We start from the raw sequence: 22834 nt of genomic DNA on the forward strand, positions 1-22834 counted from the left end.
GTAAAACAAAGACTTTGAAGGGACAGAAGTGAAGAAACAAAATAAGCTGCAATTTTGTACAGATACCAACTTCTGAAAGCTGGTGTTTTTACAAGTAGCATTGAAGCGCAGTCCAATTTGCAGTAGTACTATTCTGTAGACAAGCAGCATTCTTTGTTGCTGCCTTTATGGACATGGGTACCAATTGCTTTTGTAACATGGTAAAACAAAATGTGAGCTAGCACTTCTGCATTTCTTTTGATTTTTTTTAACATTTATTCAGATTGAGAAATATGAGTTTAATGCTTTAATCTCATGTAGTTTGTTTCTAATTTCAAGCAAAAAAAAAATCTTATTGTACTTGAATGTGTCCTGTTTTGTTAGCACACCTAGACTTGCTGTAACTGTACTCATGTCCCAGTATGTACGTTCTTTCTATGAAAGAGAAAACACTAATCTTAAATTATATCCAGCAATTTTTCTGGTGTCCTCTGAAGTTAGAATAATCTCCTTCCCTGCCCCAGCAATAGTCTGTACTCAAACCACCCTAACAAAGAAGAAAAGAGCGAGTGTTTTAATGAGACTTCCTAGACTATAATGCACTATAAAACAAAGTACCCACGTAACTGAGTTTTGTGACAGAAATTTTACTATGTTTTAAAGTACACGGTAGAAAGTCTCCTCAAAACAGTCTTGTATTTTACTCTGTTCATAGTTTTTTTTGAACAGTCTCGGACATTACTTAACCTGCTGGAAATCACAGCAATTTCCTGCTCTAATGAAGCTGAGACAAGTATATATACAGCCCTATCCAGTTTCATAGCTTTTTTCCATTTATGTGTATTGGTGACAGTGGGTAATCAACAGCCTGAAAGTGTATGCATGTACCATAACATCTAGACTTAATATATTGTGGAGTACTCAATAACCATTATGTAGAGGGTAGGTAAGAATTAAAGGGTTTAATTTCCTAGGAAAGACAATGGAAAAATGGTCATTTTTAAAAAATAAAGTTTATTAGATCATAACGTTGTCTGATACCAGCTTTTTTTGAGAAGTCACCAGTCCAAAGCCACTTTGGTCCTTACAGATGGTTGATCATAGTGGTAAGTTTCTGAACAGCGTTTCCATCCCTCACTGCACCATCCACCACCAGGCACAGGTACCTGAGGGAGATCAGAGTCAGCTTTGCTGAATGCAGATGCTTAAACCTCCCTTACACAGCCTTACGGGACACAGATGCCATCCTGTGTCTGGTATAAAGCTGCTCAATTCCCAGACACCTCTATGCAAATTCAGCATTGAGCCCTAGAGACTAGCAGGGGCTTAAACTACCACATTACTTATCATATCTGCCCTTGTGTAAGTCAGGCTTCAGTACTTCCTGACTGCTGGTGAAGTACATTTGATATTCACAGAGTTCTAAGTGCCCCCTCTGCTGTGAGGCTATGAGCAAAAGCCACCACCCAAATTTTAAGATGGATGCCTGCTAAGCAATGCATGACTTCAGACAGGGAAACCTTACCTGAATACTCTCAGTGACATGGTCATTCTTTCAAACTCCTTTGCTTTTCTGTGCCCCTTCTGAATAACTTCCTCTGGAATATCAGCCAGTCTTGCTGCGTTGAAGCCATAGCTCTTTGGACATGCTCCTTCAGTGAACTTGTACAGGAACGTGATTGTTTCCTGGCTTGGATCCTCACTCTCATTTTCAACCATACATGCCTAGAAGGAGTAAGTTACAAGTCAGTGTGTGTAATGGTTCATGTGTTTAGGTAACTATCACATCCTTTCCTCCAGGTGACTCTGGGCAGAGGAGTGCAGGACAGCAGAGATAAGGCAAAACCCCACATCTGAGTGGTCCCAGCATCACACCTACCATGTGCCCCAGGCGCACAGCCACGTTGTGTGCGTGGTCCTCCACCAGTGAATGGTAGTGGGTGGAGAACAGGGTCCGGCACTTGATCTTCTCTGCAAGCTCCTTCACAACTGCACTGGCTATAGCTGTTCCATCAAAAGTAGCCGTGCCTCTGCCTGGAGGAACAAGAGTGGCAAAGTGAACTCAATGTTTGCTCTTAATTGTTCAGATTAAAAAATTGCAGCAAAGATGCTTTTCTAAAGGCAAATGCAACACATTGTTTGCCATCTATCATATAATCAGAATGGGTTGAGAAGGGACCTTAAAGCTCATCCAGTTCCAAGCCCCTGCCATATGCAGGGATACCTGCCACTAGAGCAAGCTGCTCCAAGCCCTGTCCAGCCTGGCCTTGAACACTGCAGGGATGGGGCAGCCACAGCTTCTCTGGGCACCCTGTGCCAGGGCCCCACCACCCTCACAGGGAAGAATTTCTGCCTAATGTCTCATCTCAATCTCCCCTCTGTCAGGTTAAAGCCATTCCCCCTTGTCCTGTCCCTACAGGCCCTTGTCAGAAGCCCCTCTCCAGATTTCTTGCAGGCCAAGGCACAAACTGGCCCTATCAGTTTGTGGTGTTTCCCTTCCTCCTTGTGGAGGAAAATTGACAAACAGCAGTGAGCGGTGACAGCCACCAGCCTCAGCATGAAGTGACCTGAGTATTTGACCTGCGGCAATCCCACTCTCTTCCACTGCAGAAAATTACATTTCTTCTCTCGAGACTCGCTACTGGCTTGCTCAAGGTTTGCTGCAAGTAATCATCCAAAGGAAAGCAGGAAACTCAGCTAGAAATAGGCTTATAATGACTTGGGGGTGGAAGGTGGGCCATTAGGTCCAAGGGCAAACCCAAGAAGTGTGTTTTGGAGAGAATTACGTGGATACTGACCAGCAAGACATTGGTAGCATTATGGTAAAATGGCCCCTATGTTTTTGGTTGTCATTTAGACAGCCCAACAACCTTACTGATAGCCTTTAACCTTCAGTTCAGTTTCCATCTATTATAACACAGACTAATTACCCAGTTCATCCACAAGAACAAGGGAGTGCTCTGTTGCATGCTGGAGAATGCTGGAAGTCTCACTTAATTCAACAAAGAAGGTACTTTCACCTATAAAAGAAATGATAAAAAACACAGCATGAAGTAGTCAAAGATCTGAAAACCACAACTAAACCCTCATTTAAGCTGCACTAAAATCTTGATCAAGCTAAAATGAAACTGGACAGCAAACTGAAGATGAACAAAAACATAAAGCTGCTTTTTTTTCCAGCATGAAAACAGTCTCCGTTTGCCAGAAAAAAAAAGCAGGTTTTGGTTCCTTAAGAGTAGAGGCATTGGCACAAGTACAGTTAATTAAGCTTTAGGACACCTCATCTCTCTACTTTCAACATCACTGGTCAGATGTACCAGCTGGACAAAGAAGGGCATGAAGGGTACAAGATGGGAAGAATCTTTGTGCTCTTAAAAAGTGCACAAGGCAGGCCCCAAGGTGTGTGGCCTTTCACTGTGAAAAAAGCAAGCAGCAAAGCTTAAAAAGAGACTTAAGAGACCGGGCTTACTGGTTTGGTTGTTGATATCATCAGGTAATTAATTATTCAGATAACTGATACTCATACGTACTCTACTTGAGTGACGTATAGCAAAAGAAACACACTCCTCCTAAGGACTGAACATCTGGCGAGTTCCACCAACCCCAGTAATATGAAGCCTGAAATTTAGACCTGAAATTGTTCTTTAGCAGCTCACGAGCATAAGCACACAATTACTCAGACCCCTGCATGTGATAAATCCACATGCATAAAGTCCAGAGTTACTAGTGCTTTGTAGGGTTCATGCCAAATAACCACACACAGCAGCAATTAATATAACTTCAGAGCAAGCAAGTATTTACTTCCTATACTCGTGCTGCATGAGCACTACTGAGCTCAAACCTAAGTTTTTCAACATGAGGTATTAAGCAGCAATCCTGATTTTCTGCATTAATTTAAAGAAATTCCCAGGATTGAGTATGTTCTTCACAGTATTTAGGAATAACCATTTATTCTCTTTAGAAAATAAACCCATAAAATCACGCAGGTAAGTAAAAAATGCTATTACTTAACATTTAATTCACAAAAGTCCTGTTGCCATCCATTGCAAAGTGGCTGCCATGGAAAGTACAAAACCAAATCCTCCACAACAGCTACCTGCACATCACTGTCCTATTGCAGAACACTTGGAAGAAGATACCTATGTAAGTAGAACACAATCAACTCTACACTATCCAGAACGATATTCCTTAGACTTGCACTCAGGTGGAAGGCAGGCGTTAATATTAAAACTCATTCAAAAGTGATCATATGGGTCTGTCAAACATAACAGAGGACAAGCACAGCAAACAAATGAAGGATAACTACAGCCCTGGTTCTACTCTGAGACTGAGCAACGAGAGACTACTAATGTTGCCCAGCTCTCCCTGCAAAATCAACAGACAATCCCCTTCCACTTGCCACTCAGAGCAAGGAAATAAACTCCCTCCATGGCAAGAGCACTGTGGAGAGCTGATTTCAGCCACTCACCTGACATAATCCTGTCTGAGGCACCAAGCCTTGTGAACACTCTATCAATCGGTGTCAGCCTGCAGACCTCAGCAGGTACATAGCATCCCAGTTGAGCCATTATAGCCAGGAGACCAGCCTGCAGAACAGACATGAAAATATTCACATATGCTTGGAGCTTCAGTTCCACACAGAGAATGAGGGAATAAGACTCTATTTCCCCTAAAACAAAGGCTGGAGTACATAAACTTCCTCCTGTTTTAACAGCTTCAGGCTGCAGCATCGTAATCCCACGTAAGAGTAAACTACTCTGAAAGCCTTCAAAACACAAGTTGTCACAGCAAGCAGTGTTTATAAAGCAAACTCCCTGTTGCTTTCACAGTTGCTGCTGATCCCTATTTTCATCTAGTTCTACCTGCAGAAGCATCTTCTCCCAGATGATACTGAGTCCTGGGTATGGATAAGGCCACTTGGAAGAAAGAAAAGATACTCTACTGCTTTTTCCCCTCACTGAAGTAGAAAATCTACTATCTAAACATGGGCATTTTCTGCCACATTATACTTTTGTCTTTGCCCTGCACACCCTGAAGACCACTAACGGGACCTCCTCTGACATTTATAAACAGTCAAGTCATGCTATTCCTTTATGCAAAACACAGATGTACTCTGCAACATCCCACGTCAATAGACCATCACCTGTCTCATGAGCGTAGATTTGCCACCCATATTCGGGCCAGTTACTAAGACACAGGAAGCTTCACTACTGCCATCTTCATCTTTGCTGCCTATCACGATGTCATTAGGAATGAAATCATCCCCAAAGAAAGTTTTTGTAATGCATGGATGGCGTGAATTTTTAAGTTCCAGGAAGGGAGGAGCACTATCCACAGGCAGTAGAATTACAGGTCGGCACAGTGGTCCATCACCGTCTTGACTGTAGTTAGCGAGGGAAATCAAGACATCTATAAGATTAAGAGAAATTCCAGTAAGTCATACTTTCACCTTTCCTTATTCATTCACTGGAATGCATTTACTCATTCAATAGCATTTTTGTAAACACCATTTTCTATTCATTTTCCTGGTAAGGAAAACACCCAGGAAGTCCTCCAGAACAAATAAAAGGTGAGGATATTCACAATGCATTTCCTCATCCCTTCCACATTCTTGATGGTGTCAGATTAAAAATCCTCCCCTCTGACTTGTAATTTACAAGTCTTTAAAATCCACACCATTTCACTTCAAAAACTACTTTCTTTAGCATACATGTTTTAACATGTATGTTAAACCAACTACTTTCTTGTACTGCTTTAATTCAGAACAAGGTAAGTAAAGAGAAAATCGCCTTCTGTGCCAGTGAAAAACTTGAAGAATCATAACACTGCTTGCAAGTCACCAGGATAAATTTATAACCATTAAAGTTGTGTTGGCCCTACAGAAAGCAGCAGCACAACCCCCTCAGCTAGCCTGGCTCCACAGTTCTAAAAGCCGATTGCCTACAAAATGGGACTGTGTTATGTGATTTTAGAGACTTCATCTACACAGATTACAGCTGCCTCCCTCTCTGCCTCTGCTCTACCCAGCCCTGGCTGGCACTGCAGTGTGGCTGCTGTGACTGCTTCCCAGCTCTCCCAGACCACTCGGAGAATCCATTCCCAGACGACACTCCCTCTTTACCTCCTCCATTTTCTGCCCTAGTGGCATTCAGAGAGTGCTTTCATTTTTCCCTGGAACAAAGACATCCCCCAGAGTGCCTCACACTAGCAGAGAATTCACAGTACAGAGTATGCCAGTCCTGAGACGGGAACAGAGGTGACTGTCTTACCCCAGAAATTTAAGGAACATTTTGGGAAGTCTTTCTACTCAATGACCTTCTTCAAGGCAGTGACAATGACCACATTTTTATTTTCAAAGGCTTCTGGAAAAGTGGGATTCTTCCCCTCTCCTCCACTGGGACCCTCCCTTCAGTTCTGCATCCAGCTCTGGGGGCAACAACACAAGAGGGACCTGGAGCTGTTGGCACAAGTCCAGAGGAGGCCAGAGAGATGCTCCAAGGGTGCTGAGGCCCTGGCACAGGTTGCTCAGGCCCTGGCACAGGTTGCTCAGAGAAGCTGTGGCTGCCCCATCCCTGGCAGTGTTCAAGGCCAGGTTGGATGGGGCTTGGAGCAACCTGGTCTAGTGGAAGGCGGCTGGAGGCTGGAAGTGGATGAGCTTTAAAGGTCCCTTCCAACCCAAACCAGTCTGTGATTCTATGAAAGCAACCTGCTCAGATGGAAAGCAGGTGACTAGCAGGTCAGATTTTGTTACCTTCACCTGCATCACTGTCTTCACTTATAAGAATCTACCAATCCATACATAAGAATTCCAAAAGCAGTGAGAGACCCTCCAGGCTATGCTGAGCTGTGAGAAATCCTCAGCTGCACACCTAGAGAGGCACAACAGAAGGAAGATCTTGCACACTTGAAGACCCAGCAACTGCCATTTACCAACCAGCAGGAAACAGGTGATCACTGATAGTTATCAATGTTTTACCACAATCAGAGCTCTTAAACTACAGACTAAGCGCTGGCAACAAGCCCTTTTTGCTTACCCATATGAGATTTCATCATTAACTATACAAGCCAATGGTTTCTTTGCTGTATGTCAAAAAGAAGACGAGCTCTTACCTAACACAGCAATGCACTCCACAGCTGTGTGCCAGTCCTTGCTGTTCTTGTCAAAGTTGTAAAACAAGCGCCTCATACAGTCCTTCAGTGCCGCATCTCGGCGCTCTTCAGCATTAACCATTGCAGCCAGCATCTTCTCAATCTCCTTGGTCCAGTAACGTTTATAGCCCTTTCTGCTGGACTTCAACTCATATTCCTCAGGCAATTTCCGTGATACCACACTTTCCGGTATCTCCATTTGGTATCGGTTTTTGCCTGCCCCCCAGTACAGCACAGATTTGAATCCAAGCAGTTTGCGTTGCTTATCCAGGTACTTCTGAAGTTCTTCCTCAACAGCTTTAATATCCTGTAGCGCTTTGTCATAATCAGGGTCAAAACCTGCCTTTGGCGTAATCACTCCTGTCTTTCGAGCCTGGTTATGATCAAAAGCAGTATCCCACCTTTTAAGCTCAGCACTCAAGTCTGGGAAGCGGCCGTCTGGGTTTTTGTCTTTGCGGGTGACCAGCTGCTTAAGGACTTTAGACTTGAAGTCACTGGCACTTTCTTCCATGCCATTGACAATTTCACTCATGACTTTAAACCCCTCCAGTGCAGACAAGAAGTCAGCAATCTTTTTCTTGCTGTATTTGATCTCTTCATAGAAGACGGCCCTGCTGTCAGGGTGGCTCTGGCTTTTAAGTGGCGATCCAATGCTGTGAATTTTGCTGAGCAGCCTTTCAAGGTCAGGCAGTTTCTTCAGGAGCTCACTAACTTCAGACATTTTATCTGGCACTGCCAGAAGGTCCTCAACAGCATCCAAACGATCGTTGATGGATTTCGGATTACAAAGTGGAGCGCAGAGCCACTGCTTCAGGAGGCGCTTCCCAAATGGCGTACAACAAGAATCAATCCTCTCCAACAAAGTACCTTCTGTGGTTCCATTGGTTCCGTTCTGCAGGACTTCCAAGTTCATCAGGGTGACTCCATCCAGCACCATCCGCTGGTCAGTTTTGGCAAAGAAACTACTTGGCCTCATTGTTTTTGCAGTGTCAATATCCACAGGGATATACTCCTCAAAGTCTGCCAGCGATAACAGCTCCTGATCAATCAGGCATTTTTTCAGATAGAAGACACATCCCCCAAGAGCTGACAAAGCTAATTCACTGTTCTCCCCAGGAGTTAATCCCAGACAGTCACTCTCTGAAGTCAGAGATTTGATTACAGACGGCAGAGAACATCCATTTTCAGAGTTCTCATTCTCCTTGAAATATCCTTCTTCAAGAAGGACTTTTAGTGTTTTAGATGCATTCCAGAACTGGGAACCAGAGATCAGCCCTTCCTGAATGCAAGAAATAAGCGAGCCCTTCAGTATCTTCTGTGTGTCCACAGACAGGTTCCCCTTCTCATACAGTACCTGCACAGGAGTGTAATGTGCTACTAAAGTCCTAAACCTCGAACAGTGCCGATCATCTGAGAACTGGCCAACATAGAACTTGCCCACTGACGTGTCAACAAAGCAGACCCCATAAACACGCTGTCCAGAGGAGTCTTCTTTCTCCTTCACACACAGAAGGTATCTGTTATGGTTCTCGGAGGGATCACAGTCCATGATGCTATAAGTCTGAGTTCCTTTGGTGATGATTCTGCAGATCTCACGGCGTACAACCTTGTCAAACTTTGTTGGGTGGGCCATCGACTTGTAGCGTGCTTCCATCATTTCTGGAGTTTCTGTTTGCTCCACACGGGCTACCTTGTAGCCTTTCTGCACCAGGACATCACAGAATCTGCCAAATGCAATTTCTGGAAACCCTGAATGTGCCCAAGTCCCCTTCATAAAGATGAGGCCCAGCTCATTCACACCAGTGACTGCATCCATGTGGTACAACTCATAGAATTTTCCAACTTTGTAGAAGATCACTGCATCGAAGTTCTGACTTTTCAGCTGCCACCACCTCCGCATCCCTGGTGTGCACTTGTTGAGATAGTCCTCAGGTACATACAGAGTGCAAGGGTCGTAATCAGGGTCATTCTGCCGCCTCCTGCGCGCATCTTTCTTTTTCCCTTCCTGCAGCCAATCAAGCTTCTCATGCTCCCACGCTGCGAAGCCACCGTTCCCTCCACTGCAAGCAGCTGCTTGAGATTCAAAATTCTCAGGTGCTGCAAATGATGTCAGCTTAGACTTAGCTTCTAAAGAAACCGTTGCTGCTATTTTGGGCGTTTCAGAACGTTCATTTTCTAAGCTGCTCCTTTTAGCAGGCGTGTTTCTCTGTCTTCTCTTTCGTTTAGAAGGGACTTTGATGGGACTTTCTGCAACACTCTCTGCATCTGTCCCCACGTCAGTAGATTCATTTTCATCCACCCCACTGCTAGCTTCCTCGCTGCTTGCTGTATCTTTCACATCAGGCTTGAACTCTTCGTCGGAGCCATCGTGATCACTGTCAGAATCCAACACTCTTCTTCTTTTGGTTTTTACAGCACCTTCGCCGGTCATTACTCGCTTATTACTCTTCACATCCTCCTCGCTGTCACGGTCATCACTGTTGCCTGATGCACTTTCACTCATCTGCTGGAAAGATAGATTATTTTACCTAAAGAAAATTCTGGCTACAAAGTAAAGTATTGCTGCTGCAAAAAGAAGTGCAACTTATGCAGTAGCTGTGATATTTCAAGTAAGAGACAGTAAGAGCCACAACCAATTCTGTTTACCTTCACAGAACTTATTCCCTTGCGTAAGTAACTGCTACCAGCCAGTGGCATAATTACTCCTCTCTGTATTCTTTACAGCCTCATTCTGTATTCTTTACTGCCTCATTCACTACTTTGCATAAGTGATGCACTGATGAACAAAACATTTAAAGTGGACAAAAGCCATACGGTACATGAAATTTGGCACTAGCCTATATAAGCTTTGACCACAGTGGTTTGGATTTTTGGGGCTATTTTGTGGGGGTTTTTTTTGGTTTTGTTTTGGGTTTTTTTGTTGTGGTGGTGGTGGTGTGTTTGTTTTGTGGGTTCTTTTTAGTTAACTACCTATTTCCACCCACAAACATACTACCTTGTAGTAACCTTCAAGAAGATCATGTGTTTGTGTCGGAGAAAGAAAAGAAACTCCATTATTTCCCTTTATTTGCCTTTTCAGGCTGAAACTTCAAGAACTCCAGCACCAGTGCTGGAGAAAACCAGTGCTCACTGCACTGTTGCCACAAACAAAGTGCTTGGAATGGCATCTGTCTCTTGGGGCAATGTCACGCTGCAGAAAGAGTAGATGGGCCATGCTGACAGAGGAGGTAAGAGAAACCACTATCCCATTAACAGTTTCTTCATCCCATTCGCGCGCAAAGAGTTGTGGTCAATGGCTCAATGTTCGGCTGGAGACCAGTAACGAGTGGTGTCCCTCAGGGATCGGTGTTGGGACCGGTCTTGTTCAACATCTTTGTCAGTGACATGGACAGGGGGATTGAGTGCGCCCTCAGCAAGTTTGCCGATGACACCAAGCTGTGTGGTTCGGTTGATACGCCGGAGGGAAGGGATGCCATCCAGAGGGACCTCGACAGGCTTGTGAAGTGGGCTGATGCCAACCTGATGAGGTTTAACCATGCCAAGTGCAAGGTCCTACACCTGGGTTGGAGCAATCCCAGGCACAGCTACAGGTTGGGCAGAGAAGAGATTCAGAGCAGCCCTGCAGAGAAGGACTTGGGGGTGTTGGTCAATGAAAAAATGAACATGAGCCGGCTTCAGTGTACGCTCGCAGCCCAGAAAGCCAACCGTATCCTGGGCTGCATCAAAAGGAGCATGACCAGCAGGTCGAAGGAGGTGATCCTGCCCCTCTACTTTGCTCTCCAAGTGAGACCTCACTTGGAGTATTGTGTGCAGTTCTGGTGTGCTCAACATAAAAAGGACACGGAAGTGTTGGAACAAGTCCAGAGGAGGCCACAAGGATGACCAGGGGACTGGAGCACCTCTCATATGAAGACAGGCTGAGAAAGTTGGGGCTGTTCAGCCTGGAGAAGAGAAGGCTGCGTGGACACCTCATAGCAGCCTTCCAGTATCTGAAGGGGGGCTATAGGGATGCTGGGGAAGGACTCTTCGTTAGGGACTGTAGTGATAGGACAAGGGGTAATGGGTTCAAACTTAAACAGGGGAAGTTTAGACTGGATATAAGGAAGAAATTCTTTACTGAGAGGGTGGTGAGGCACTGGAATGGGTTAACCAGGGAGGTTGTGAATGCTCCATCCTTGGCGGTGTTCAAGGCCAGGTTGGATGAGGCCTTGGGTGACATGGTTTAGTGTGAGGTGTCCCTGCCCATGGCAGGGGGGTTGGAACTGGATGATCTTAAGGTCCTTTCCAACCCTAACTATTCTATGATTCTTTGATGCCTTTTTAAAGAAATCTATTCCAATGCATATGGTGGTACCGAAATTTTTGAATCATTCACAATAGAAGGTGAATACAACACAATAAAAGATCTTTTAGCTACCTGACCAACAGACTAGTGTTAACAGTACAAGATTTTGTATTTTAATGCTACTCTATAAGAAGAGAGCAAGCTCCAAAACTCCAATTTAACACCTTAATACTCAAAAAAATCATAAATTTCTATATCACAGCAAATTAAAACTTCAGTTTGAGCTTAAGGGGAACTTGGAAGATGAACAGCAGATAGAGAAGATAAAAAGATGCAGCACAAAAAAAGTATGAGTGAGAAAGTGGGTCACTTGAGTTACCCAAGGAGTATGAAGAGCCAGAGAAGTTAAGTAGCTTTTGAGGTCAGTCCTTACCACACAGAACACCAGAGAGATCTTAGACTTGTCTCTCCAGCTAGATACTCCACGCTTAGTTCCAAAACACAGCTTCTAAGTTCTAGCACTATCTCTGAAAATGACAGCAAGAAAGAAAAATTTTACCTCCATTTCCTCTTCTTCCTCATCCTCTTCTGTGTCTGAAGGTTCCCTACATACTGCCAGTTCAAGCCGCTTAGTCTTATCTTTATTCATTGCATCGTCTGCTAGCACCATTGCTCTTTTAATTTCAGGCTTTGCACTGTAGAACATACCACCCTTCAGTGCCTCCACATCTGATGAACCTGTAAAACCGCAAATAACTTGTCAGAAACTGAAGTTAGTCTAGCATTCAGCCAGCCCTTTAGTTCTTGTTCATACTTCACTTTTAAACGTATTCAGACAACTAGTACAGTTACTTAATATTTGGTGTTGTTATCAGTCATTTCCACCATGTCTTAAATACTCACTCAGCCTGATAAGTACCCCTAGAGAAAGTATAACCACTCACAAACGAAATGACTGCCTCATACATGAACACCTGAAGAACTGCTTCTACTTCTGTAACTCATTACCACATCTGAATACTTCTAAGCTGAGCACTAAACACCCTCACGCTAACTATAGTTACTACTGAAAAGTAACACTTTATACCAGCAATGCAGCAGACCTGACTGAGGCCACATAGCTATTTTAGCAGTGATAGGCAAGTTCAGCCATAAAATTATCTTCAAATTACGGCCATGAGTCATCTACAACAGGCCCTTTGGCTAAAGCTCTGCTGGCTGTTCAAACTGCTCCTATAAGCGCAGCAAGGCCCAACACCAACCAGATTAACTGCATATCAGTCACACTGCCAATTCACCTGACACTGCAGCGTATCAAGCAAAGCCTGCTATTAATAACTGCACTATCCCCTCATCCTCTTTCATATCCCTTGAGCACCATAGCTCCTCCTTCCACTACCTGTACATAAACACGAAGTCAACGAGTCTACAGACTGATTTCTAGAAAGGGTCCCCAAAGATGCTGAAATTCATCTTCATAGAACCACAGAAAGGTTTGGGTTGAAAGGGACCATAAAGATTGACCAGTTCAAACCCTGCCATGCGCAGGGACACCTTCCACTAGACTGTTACTCAAAGCCCCATCCAACCTGGCCTTGAACACTGCCAGGGATGGGAGTTTTCATCATAAACAACAGGCTATTACAAACTTCAGATCTTAATGCAATGCTCAAAATATGAATCATATACATATTATGTATTCAACCTGAATATATAATACAAGAAAAAAGGACGTAAGAGTAGACTACAGATGGGGAGAGGTGATCCCTTTTTCTGTTCTTGCTGAGTGTAGCTGGCTGCATACGACAGTAGAATCTGCTTGAATATGTCCTCTTGTGAATCCCTTCACACTTCAGCTCTAAATCAACAGCAGACAAAAGGCAGCTGATTTGTAGGAGGCCAACTACCTCAGAAATGAGCCAAACAGAATTCTCTCTCACATTCATTCCCTTGAGCTTGCAGTAACAAAGCACCGAGTTACAAGTAGCTGCTTCTACAGCACGAATGCAACACATTAGCAAACCAGATGGCCATTTTGGTTTTGCAACTGAACTGAGACAACCTAAAAATATTGCCTGTTTAATATTGGCAATTTAACAATGGCAGGAGAAAAATATCATCATATAATTTAATTGCATTCTCAAGAGTAACTCCACCTCTTGCATGCCCAACTGTTACAAGTCTAGCCCTCCGCTGTCTCTATATATTCAGTGACAAACAATAACCCTGTGAAAGAAACTTCTCCATTTTCTTACCCAAAGACTCCAAAACTCTTACTTTGTATATAAAGATGCTTTTTGTCCAAATTTAAAAGCAAATCATATCCTTCAAATACTTTTACTCTATTTTGCATTAACCGTATTTCTTACAGATAGACCCGTGCTTCTTTGCCTGAAAGTTTTGAATACTTCTGTTCTGCAATTTTCTTTTGGCAAGCAGATCAATTTCCTTACCTGTATTTGCTCCTAAGATGTTATAATATACCTGGTTCTTTTAAAACACCTTCAGGAAAGATACATACAAATCCCGGACCAATTCCCTTGTGCTAAATTATGCTAACACTTCTGGTAATAACATTACCATTTTAAATTAAACTAACTATGCCTTAAATGCAGTACATGTAAGTATCAACAAGCCAAAAAATAGCATGACTACATGATCACAAAATGGAACTGATTTGTACAAAGAAATAAACTGTTTAAATTCAGTTATTTCACTGCATCATAAGCAAATCTACAGTATATCAAAAATACTGTACTATACCTAAAGCACTTTTTGGAATAACAAGCACAGTGATTTACACAAAATAGTTTTCAGCAACACCAGTATTACAAAACAAGGGGAAAACAGATCTTGATTATTAATAAGGTGAGATTTATCATGCAAAATGTTGTTTCAATTCTTGATGACATTTCTTTAGTTAGCCAAATCATTTCTTCAATATGACAAGCACCAAGTCTGCTCTGTAACAACAAGCACTACCCTAACAAAGTTGCATATTTTATTAACAAAACTGTACTACTTAGCTTAAAAGAAATAATGTCACAGTAGAATTGATTTTAGTAACCTAACACCCTGTGCCTAGTGTTTTGATTCTGGAAAAACTGCAGTTCCCAAATAGCTGCTTAAAAACCATGTCTGGCATTGCTAATATTTTAAGGATTTCAGGGCTAAAAACTGAAATAGTGGATTTATCTTTTACATATTTTTTTACATTGATGGGAAAAAGCACAAAACATGCTCCCACTCAATACTGATCTTGATTTTACTGCTCTTTCTCCACGGGTAATACCATATCCTATACCTCATGCTTATTTTCCCAAAGCAAGTGGCCTATTTCCATTTCAGAAAGTTCTATTTACACCTCTTACCTTTATATGGCCTCAGATACTTCATACTGACCCAGCCCCTCGTAGGGCTGTCATCAAAAAACTGTACATGGACACGAGTGGATTTCCCTTTTCCTCTGACTATTGTTCTTTCAGTTGGATGGTTGTATATGAGACATGGCCACCAAGGATAACCTTCCATCTTGGCCCAGACCAGGTCACCAGGTGAATACTCACAGGAGACACTGCAGAGACAACAGATATGTAATGTAAGGAACATAAACACCTAAAACAGCTCTCTTCATAAACATAACTGCACACTGCTTCTGAGCTGCTTGCCCTCTAAACATCCTGGAAGGCTCCCATGTGGTATGACCTGGATTATACAGTCTTCCTATACCACCACCAATTTTTTGGATTTGCTCCTCCAAGTTCTACTGGATCCCCACTGAGATAGACCTTTACAGTCACAGACAACTGGCTGAGGTTGGAAAGCACCTCTGGAGGTCACCTTGTCCAACCCTCCTGCTCAAGCAGAGCCACCTAGAGCCACGTGTAACCAGATTCTTAGTGTCTGTTACCTCTTCTTAAGAGAAGCAGCCCACTTGAGGGTGGGGAAGAGAGCAACTGGGTCCAACCAGACATTAAAACAAAAGACTGCAGACTGTGTATTATGAGTCATGAACCTACGTAACAAGTTTTCCTGCAGAGACTAATTATCAAGAGGGCACCTAAATGAAATTAGTGTGATTTAAGGAAAACCTTCAAGCTACAGAAAAAATAATGAATAGATAAAACTGTCCCCGCTGCAAAGCACTTGATGCACCTTTTATTTGCTTTCTCCTCCTCCCCCAAGATTTCAACCCAGCCACTACCATACTCTACCACTGATGGCCAGGGGCATCCCTACAGCCTGTAGCCAAACAGTGACACGAATCAGGCTGGAGAGAGTCCAGAGAAGGGCCACAGGGATGACTCAAGAGCTGGGCAGACATGAGAGAGCTGGGTTTGTTCAGCCTGGAGAAAAGAAGGCTCAGGGGAGACTTTATCACCATGTGCCAGTATTTAAAGGGTGGCTATAAAGAAGATGGAGACTCCCTTTTTACCAGGAGTCACAAAGGAAAGACGAGGGTGATGGGGACAAGTTACTCCTGGGGAGATTCCAATTGGACACAAGAGGAAAATTTTTCACAGGGAGAAGAACTATGAGGCATTAGAACAATGTCCCCAGGGAAGTGGTGGATTACACACCATTGGATACTTTAAAGGCTCAGCTGGACAGGGCACTGGGACACCTAGTCTAGGTCATGCTTTGCCTAGAAAAGTTGGACCAGAGGATCCTTGGGGTCACTCCCAACCTTAAGTGACAGTAATTCTACGACACTCATTTCGACGGCACTTGGGACACTTGTGATACAGAACTCACAGGAGATTTAGGCAGTAGTGAAAGAATGTATTTCAACCCGGCAAAGACTCACAACAGGACCAGACCCGCTCTGTGCGGATGTCGGCGTTATCCCGCCCTGCCAGGACACACACACGCTGGGCGCATTGCGTCTCTGTGTGTGTGTGTGTTCATACATATACACACAGAAGCACCTTCCGGCGGTTCTTACCGAGCGCCGGCCCCGCGCCCTGAGGCTCGCTGCGAACCGGCCCTTGGTCCGCACCGGGAAGGCCCCCGCAGGCCCAGGGCCCAGCGGGCGGCCACTGTCTCCCGGTGGGAAGGGAGAGGCGGACGGACACCGGCGGCCACGAGGGGTCTCGCTCCAAAAGCCACCCACTCCCCGCCCGCAACGGGCCGCGCGTTGCCGCTTTGCCCCCCTGCAGGCCTCGGCCTCGCGGCCTGCTCTGCCCTCGGCGCTTACCCGTGCGCCTTGGCGGCCGCGCCGTTCCGTTCGCCCTTCTTCCCCGTCTCCTTGCGCGGGGCCGCTGCTCTGCCCGCTGTGCCGTTGCTCGCCTCGGCGGCGGTGGCCTCGCACCCATTCTGCTCCCCCGAAGCTCGGCGGCGGGTCCCCGCGCCGGCCTCTGGCGGGTCCGGGACCGGTGCTGGTGACGGGGCCGATTCCGGCGGTGCCGGCGCGGCCTTGGTGAAGAAACGGAGCAGAGTGCTCTGCCGAGACATGGCCACGGCGGGAAGCGCGGCCCGCCGACAGCGCGCCAAACCCGCCACCGCCCGCCCCGGCCCTGGGCGTGCCCGGCACCGCCCCGCCCCTCCCAGCTGCCGCTGGCGGGAAACGCGGAGGGGATTGTGGTGGTCCCGCTGGTACTGATACGCGCTCTGTGCCTCGGTCCGTCCCGGGCCTGCCCGCCTCAGCTCCGGGACCCGGAGAGGCTCCTTATGCCCGCCCTGCTTTCTCTCTTCCTGCCGCTGGCGGAGGGCCCTCGGCGCTTCGGGCTCCGCCGTGAGGCAGCGTCCCGGCCTGCGGCACCTGAGCCCCGCTTCCCAGGCGGGCCTTCTCCGTGTTCAGTATCTCACAGCGAGGCCTGGCTTAAATAACCACAGCCCATCAAGCCCTGTGCTTGTCTGCGGGAGGGCCTCGGTGCTTGCTGCTGATGGGGCCTTCCCACAGAAACACCCTCAGGAAAGGAGAAGCCGTGGCACCTGCTTTTGCAAGGGCAATGGCTTTAACCTGATCAAGAACAGATTTAGATGAGACATTAGGAAGAAATTGTGAGGGTGCTGAGGCCCTGGCACAGGGTGCCCAGAGAAGCCATGGGTGCCCCATCCCTGGCAGTGTTCAAGGCCAGATTGGACGGGGCTTGGAGCAACCTGCTCTAGTGGAAGGTGTCCCTGCCTTTGGCAGGGGGTTGGAACTGGATGAGCTTTAAGGTCCCTTCCAACCCAAAGCAGTCTGCGATTCTATCAGATTCAGTGAAAAATCATTTACAGACACAAGATGTCTGTTAGCACAGCTTTTTCTTTCACTAAAATTGTGGCTTACTATCACAAGCCAAAACTTCTCCTTACAGTTCAGCATAACTGTAGCCAAATACGTTCCAGGAGCGCTTCCACTGTGAGTTAAAAGATGGAGCTGCAAGGCAGAGATTTGACCACGAGAGGTCACGCAAACCCAGACAATACTGGAGGATTTTAAAATCGTGTTCCTACTAAAAGAATCATTTCCGTTTAATTTCAAAGCGTATTTTCCACTTAATTTACCATCTCTTGCTTTCATCTACAATCCGATGCACCCTCAGGGACATACACCTCAAACTAGAGGAGAAAAACAACCGAGTTTAGCTTGCTGAGAATAGTCCAGGGGATTATAGGGCATGTAGGGACAGGACAAGGGGGAATGGCTTTAAGAGGGTAGATTTAGATTAGAAATTAGGGAAAAAACCTTTACTATGAGGATGCTGAGGCCCTGGCACAGGTTGCCCAGAGAAGCTGTGGCTGCCCCATCCCTGGCAGTGTTCAGGGCCGGGTTGGACACAGGGGCTTAGAGCAACCTGGTCTAGTGGAAGGTGTCCCTGCCTGTGGCAGGGGTTGGAACTGGATGAGCTTTAAGGTCCCTTCCAGCCCAAACCATTTAATGATTCTGTCTGTCTGTCTGTCTACCTATCTATCTAAATATATAAAACACACAGGCGTATCATCTGACACAAATTATCTGGAGGCACTTCTTTAACACCCTCCTCAAAGCCCCTGGCACATCAATGCATGCCTCTGGTTTTAAGTAGACAGCCAGGGCTGATCTCCTACCCATGTTAAGTGCATGTGACTGTGAACTGTGTGAGTAAGTGAATGCAGTGTGTGATAAGTCCCTTGTTATTAATAACAGACTAATAAAAGGCTATCTAATAAATACTGGTGCTCCAACCCTCTGATCATCTTTGTGCTCTCCTCTGGACTCGCTCAAGCAGGGCCACGTTCCTCTTGTGTTGGGGACACATGCATGGATGGATGGATGGATAGACAGATAGATAGATAGTCTTTTAATTTCACATATATAGCAGCCTTCTGGGATGTAGCCTGGGTTGAACAACCCGTGGTTGACGCTAGTGGATTTGGACAGCTTTGGCAGAGTCCCACTGTTCATTGTTTCTTGTGGGTTCAGCAGACTGCTGGTCTCTAGAGCTTATCAGTTCTTGGCAGATCCCACATGCTACCGCTTGGCATGTGCTTTCCTGCTCTTCAGCCAGCGGTTTTGCCCATCCACACACATGCCTGGAGAGCTGTTCACACATGCTCACACAGAGGGGGCTTTTATAACATGGTCTTCAGTTTCTCTCCAGTAAAAATAGACCATTCTACTTGGTTTTCTACCAGTCACAGCAGGGTAAGTTATAGAATAATTAAAACATGAAAGTTTTGAAGTTGTTTGATGAAAGGTGATGTGACTGAAAACATTATAAACAACTCTGTCTTACCCCCTTTTTTTTTGATATCCTCTTTCAAAGACAAAACCGTAGGGAATTGTTAAGTTGCTGTAGTGCAGACTCTACACTAAGCTCAGCTGAACACCAAAAAGCACTGTATTTTTCTTCATTCTTTTCCTCCCTCTCCCCCTGCCAATGCATACGCAAATACTCCCACACAGCCTTCAACTGTTCTTTTTAGCTCCCTAAGTGGTTCTGAACAATTTCAAGTCTAGAAACATTGGAAATGGCAAGGATTTGGCTTTTTTTAAGATAATATCTCTAAAGTTTTGAAACCAAAACAACTTTGGATAAATGTTGCTATACTAGATCATACAGTACCTCTCTACAGCTAATACAGAAAAGGGTAATGGACTGCTTTTGATGGTGGAGCAGGATCCAAGAGCTAGCTTGCAATGCAGTGACTCTCCGCTATGCCTAGGCTTTCCTCTAAAGTTGAGAATTAATAATTTCTATCTTATTAGATGCTGAAACAAGGAAAATGCTAACCAGGTGATTTTGAGGTCTTTCTGGAAAAATGAAATAATGCAAATCAATAAGGATATATAGAAAACAACAGAAAAGCAAAGTACACTTGAGGCCAAGTGCCTGGTTGTTTATCTTCTCTAGTGTTTGCTGTCCCTCATATTCTTTGCAAGAAACATTTGACAGGAAGAAAGATTCATTCCTCAGGTGAGGGATCTTGTTCTTGAAGTTGTCAGGTGCAGCAAAGAGCAAACTGGTGACGCTTAGGTAGCAGCAGGACCTACTGGTCAAGCTTCCTTTGATGCAGCCCAGGACATGGTTGGTTTCTGCACACTGCCAGGTCATGGGGAGCTTCTTGTCAACCAACATCCCAAGTCCTTCTAAGGAACTGCTCTCAATTCCTTCATCCTCATCCTCCAGCCTGTATTGATACCGGGGATTGCCCCAGCTCAGGTGTAGGACTTTGCACTTAGCCTCCTGGAACTTCATGAAGTTCACATGGAGACACCTCTCAAGCCTATCCAGGTCCCTCTGGATGGCATCCTTTCCCTCCAGTGTGTCCACCACACAGCTGGTGTTGCCTGCAAGCTTGCTGAGGGTGCACTTGATTCCACTATGTCATTGCTGAAGTTATTAAATACTATTGATCCCAATCCAGACCTTTGAGGGGACACCACTCATTACTGATTTCCACTTGGACATTCAATTGTGTGGGCAGAGCAGGGTACTGGTAACCACAACAGGTCCAGAGGGGCAAGAGGGTCGATCAGATACAAGGTCCATCAAGGAGGCTGACCCTGGTAACAAACTTTTGAAAGCTCTTCAGGCAAAATTTGCCAAAGCATTAGCATAAGAGCTATACCTATGATAGTTAATGTCAGGAGCAGTCTGGGAAATTTTGCTTTGGTGGATGTTTAAGCTACAAAATATGTGCTCTCCCCCTCTTTATGTGTCTGCTGAGCATAGTAACAAATTTGCCTTCCAGAGCTAACAGAAAGCTTTTAAAGTGAGGAAAAAAACCTCTGGCTGTTATAGGTAGGATATTTTTCTTTTGAACAAAACTAAGATTTTCTCATTCCAATATTCCGCAGTTGTCCCAGTGGGACAAATGTGACAATTTTTACTTTTCCCCTTTAGTATAACTCCATTTTCTAAATTTTTTTAAATATCTTTTTATTTTTGCTTTTTGCCACAAAACATTACTATGGAGGAAGATTGTGAGTCTTAACTGGCTTTTTAGGGCTGCTTCAAATGCCCATTATCTCTATCAAAACCGAGTGAAATAACTCTGGCATGCATATAGCTTAATGGGGAGTGGAAAGAAGACTCTACTTCTTCATTCAATAGATGTCCTTTCTCTGAGTTTGACTTGAGCTGCTTTTATACCTATAGAGGTGAGACCATCAGAAGTAACCTTAAAGTAGCACTAACTGCTTTATGGGCTTTACCTTGGTGGCAAAGGGAGCCAGACCAGTCTCAGATTGTGAGGCGGAACAATCTTCAGAAACAGTTTCATCATACTGATGCAGACACGACTGAACACAACATTGACCTATCCCAGAAATTGTCCCAAAGGAGAATTTGAGCACGAGATGGATGCTGTAAATAAGGCAATCAGTGAAAGGTTGAGTTTTAAGGAAAATATGACCATGACAAAATGGTAATGACTGCTAAGGTCATTCTGAACTAAATATAATTGATCTGGTACGCTGGTAAAAAATCAGCCTGATATACTAATTTTATGGAGGCTCGGATAAAGGAATATGTGAGGGTGTTGTGAAAGTGTGTTTAAAGGGCACCTTTTCCCCAGTGCTAAGTTTACCACTTCTCAGTCCCCTCCTCAGCATCCAGCATACTTACAAGGGCTAAGCATGAGTAGGAAAGAAAGTCAGAGTAAGTTCTTAACCCAATTACAGAACAATGAGCTACTGTTTTTTCAGGACTGTTTTTTCAGTGGCTCATTGTTCTGTAATTGGGTTAAGAAACCACCTTCAGTGTAGTCACAGAAGATAATTCATTTCCTCTTTGCTTGCTTGTTGCATGTATGCAGACACACAGCTTCCTTGTACCAGTTTGAGAGGAGCTTGTATATCAGCAAGAAGTGAAGCAAGAGATTCATGTTCATTTAGTGTCCCTTTAATTACACACTCTATGACTAAAACCTTTTTACTGTTTTTCTTACATGACAAAGCAGCAAAGTAAGAGATGAAAATGTTAAGATTTCTGAATAAATGACATTTTAGGATGTTTTCTTTTAGCTTTCTTTTAGCCTGCTTTTAGCTGCACATCTGAAGTGAAATGACAGTTGCTGGAATGGTACATAGCAGAACTACCAGAAATGAGTTCAAAAATTAAGAAAAGTCTAAACATAATTGACTCACAACCAAAACCGCACACATACTGCATCTCCAATTCAAATGTTCCTCGTGTGATACAGTATAGATCTGAACACAATAATAGAATGTCTCCAAACCCTGGAAATTTTCAAGGCCAGGTTGGACAGGGCTTTGAGCAACCTGGTCTAGTGAAAGGTGTCCCTGCCCATGCAGTGGGGTTGGAACTGGCTGAGCTTTAAGGCCCCTTTCAAACCAAACCATTCTGTGATTCTATGATTCTACGGACTAGAAAGAAAAAATAAAAAAAGCGGGATACAAAAGAAAAATGGGCCAGGCCTGAAGACCATCAAACTCCTCCCCATGGTTCCATCCTGCTCCCACAGAGCAGGAACATTCATCTGCTGATTTTGTTGGTTTCAAGATGCTCCTGCTTTCTGAAGGTGTAGTAGCCACCCACAGTTCTCCTGCTTCCTGCCTTCTGCTTTATTGTGCTTCTATTAATAGTATGAACACTTGTGGGTTTTTTGATGATACAGTTTAATAATTTCAATTTGCAAAGAAAAATTAACTCATAAATCCAGAAAAAAACCCAACTGTAATCAGTCTGACCTGCATAGCACAGAGCATTGGATTTCCATGATTTGATCCACATTTAGGTCAGATAATCTCTTGTGGAAAACAAACAGTTTTGATTTAAAGGTTTGTGAAAGACAGATCATGGCAATGGCCTGTTAATTAAGTACCATGAGACATTTGCAGCTGTCGAGGCAGGGAACATAAATTTGAGTTGGATGGATAGGGTTAAGCAGGTTCCATTTTTTATCCCACCACTGAATTAGCAAATCAGTGTTGCAAAAAGAAAGTATTAGTAATTTGCATGACTGATGTTCCCTCACTTCAGAGATCTC

The 22834-nt window shown here is 44.5% G+C and overlaps 1 protein-coding gene across 3 annotated transcripts; it reads right to left on the reverse strand.

Moving 5' to 3' along the window:
- Positions 1-973: 973 nt before the first annotated feature.
- MSH6 (mutS homolog 6) lies at positions 974-14980 on the reverse strand (the record flags this gene model as incomplete). 3 transcript variants are annotated; one of them, XM_080615037.1, is made up of 9 exons in its annotated part: positions 14785-14959; positions 11973-12151; positions 7090-9634; positions 5123-5388; positions 4448-4565; positions 2910-2999; positions 1859-2013; positions 1505-1704; positions 974-1145 (listed from the first exon to the last, which is right to left on the reverse strand). In XM_080615037.1, exons 1-9 carry the CDS (start codon positions 14942-14944, stop codon positions 1064-1066), a joined length of 3795 nt encoding a protein of 1264 aa, XP_080471163.1. In that variant the 5' UTR covers positions 14945-14959. The 3 variants fall into 3 exon arrangements, with proteins under 3 accessions (XP_080471163.1, XP_080471164.1, XP_080471165.1); XM_080615038.1 differs by lacking the exon at positions 974-1145 and having other exon boundaries at positions 1501-1704; positions 7090-9631; positions 14785-14980; XM_080615039.1 differs by lacking the exon at positions 974-1145 and having other exon boundaries at positions 1501-1704; positions 7090-9631; positions 11973-12142; positions 14776-14980.
- Between the last annotated feature and the right edge of the window lie 7854 nt (positions 14981-22834).

The sequence above is a fragment of the Psittacula echo genome (assembly GCF_963264785.1).
Source record: "Psittacula echo genome assembly, chromosome: 4".
NCBI classification, from domain to species: Eukaryota; Metazoa; Chordata; class Aves; order Psittaciformes; family Psittacidae; genus Psittacula; species Psittacula echo.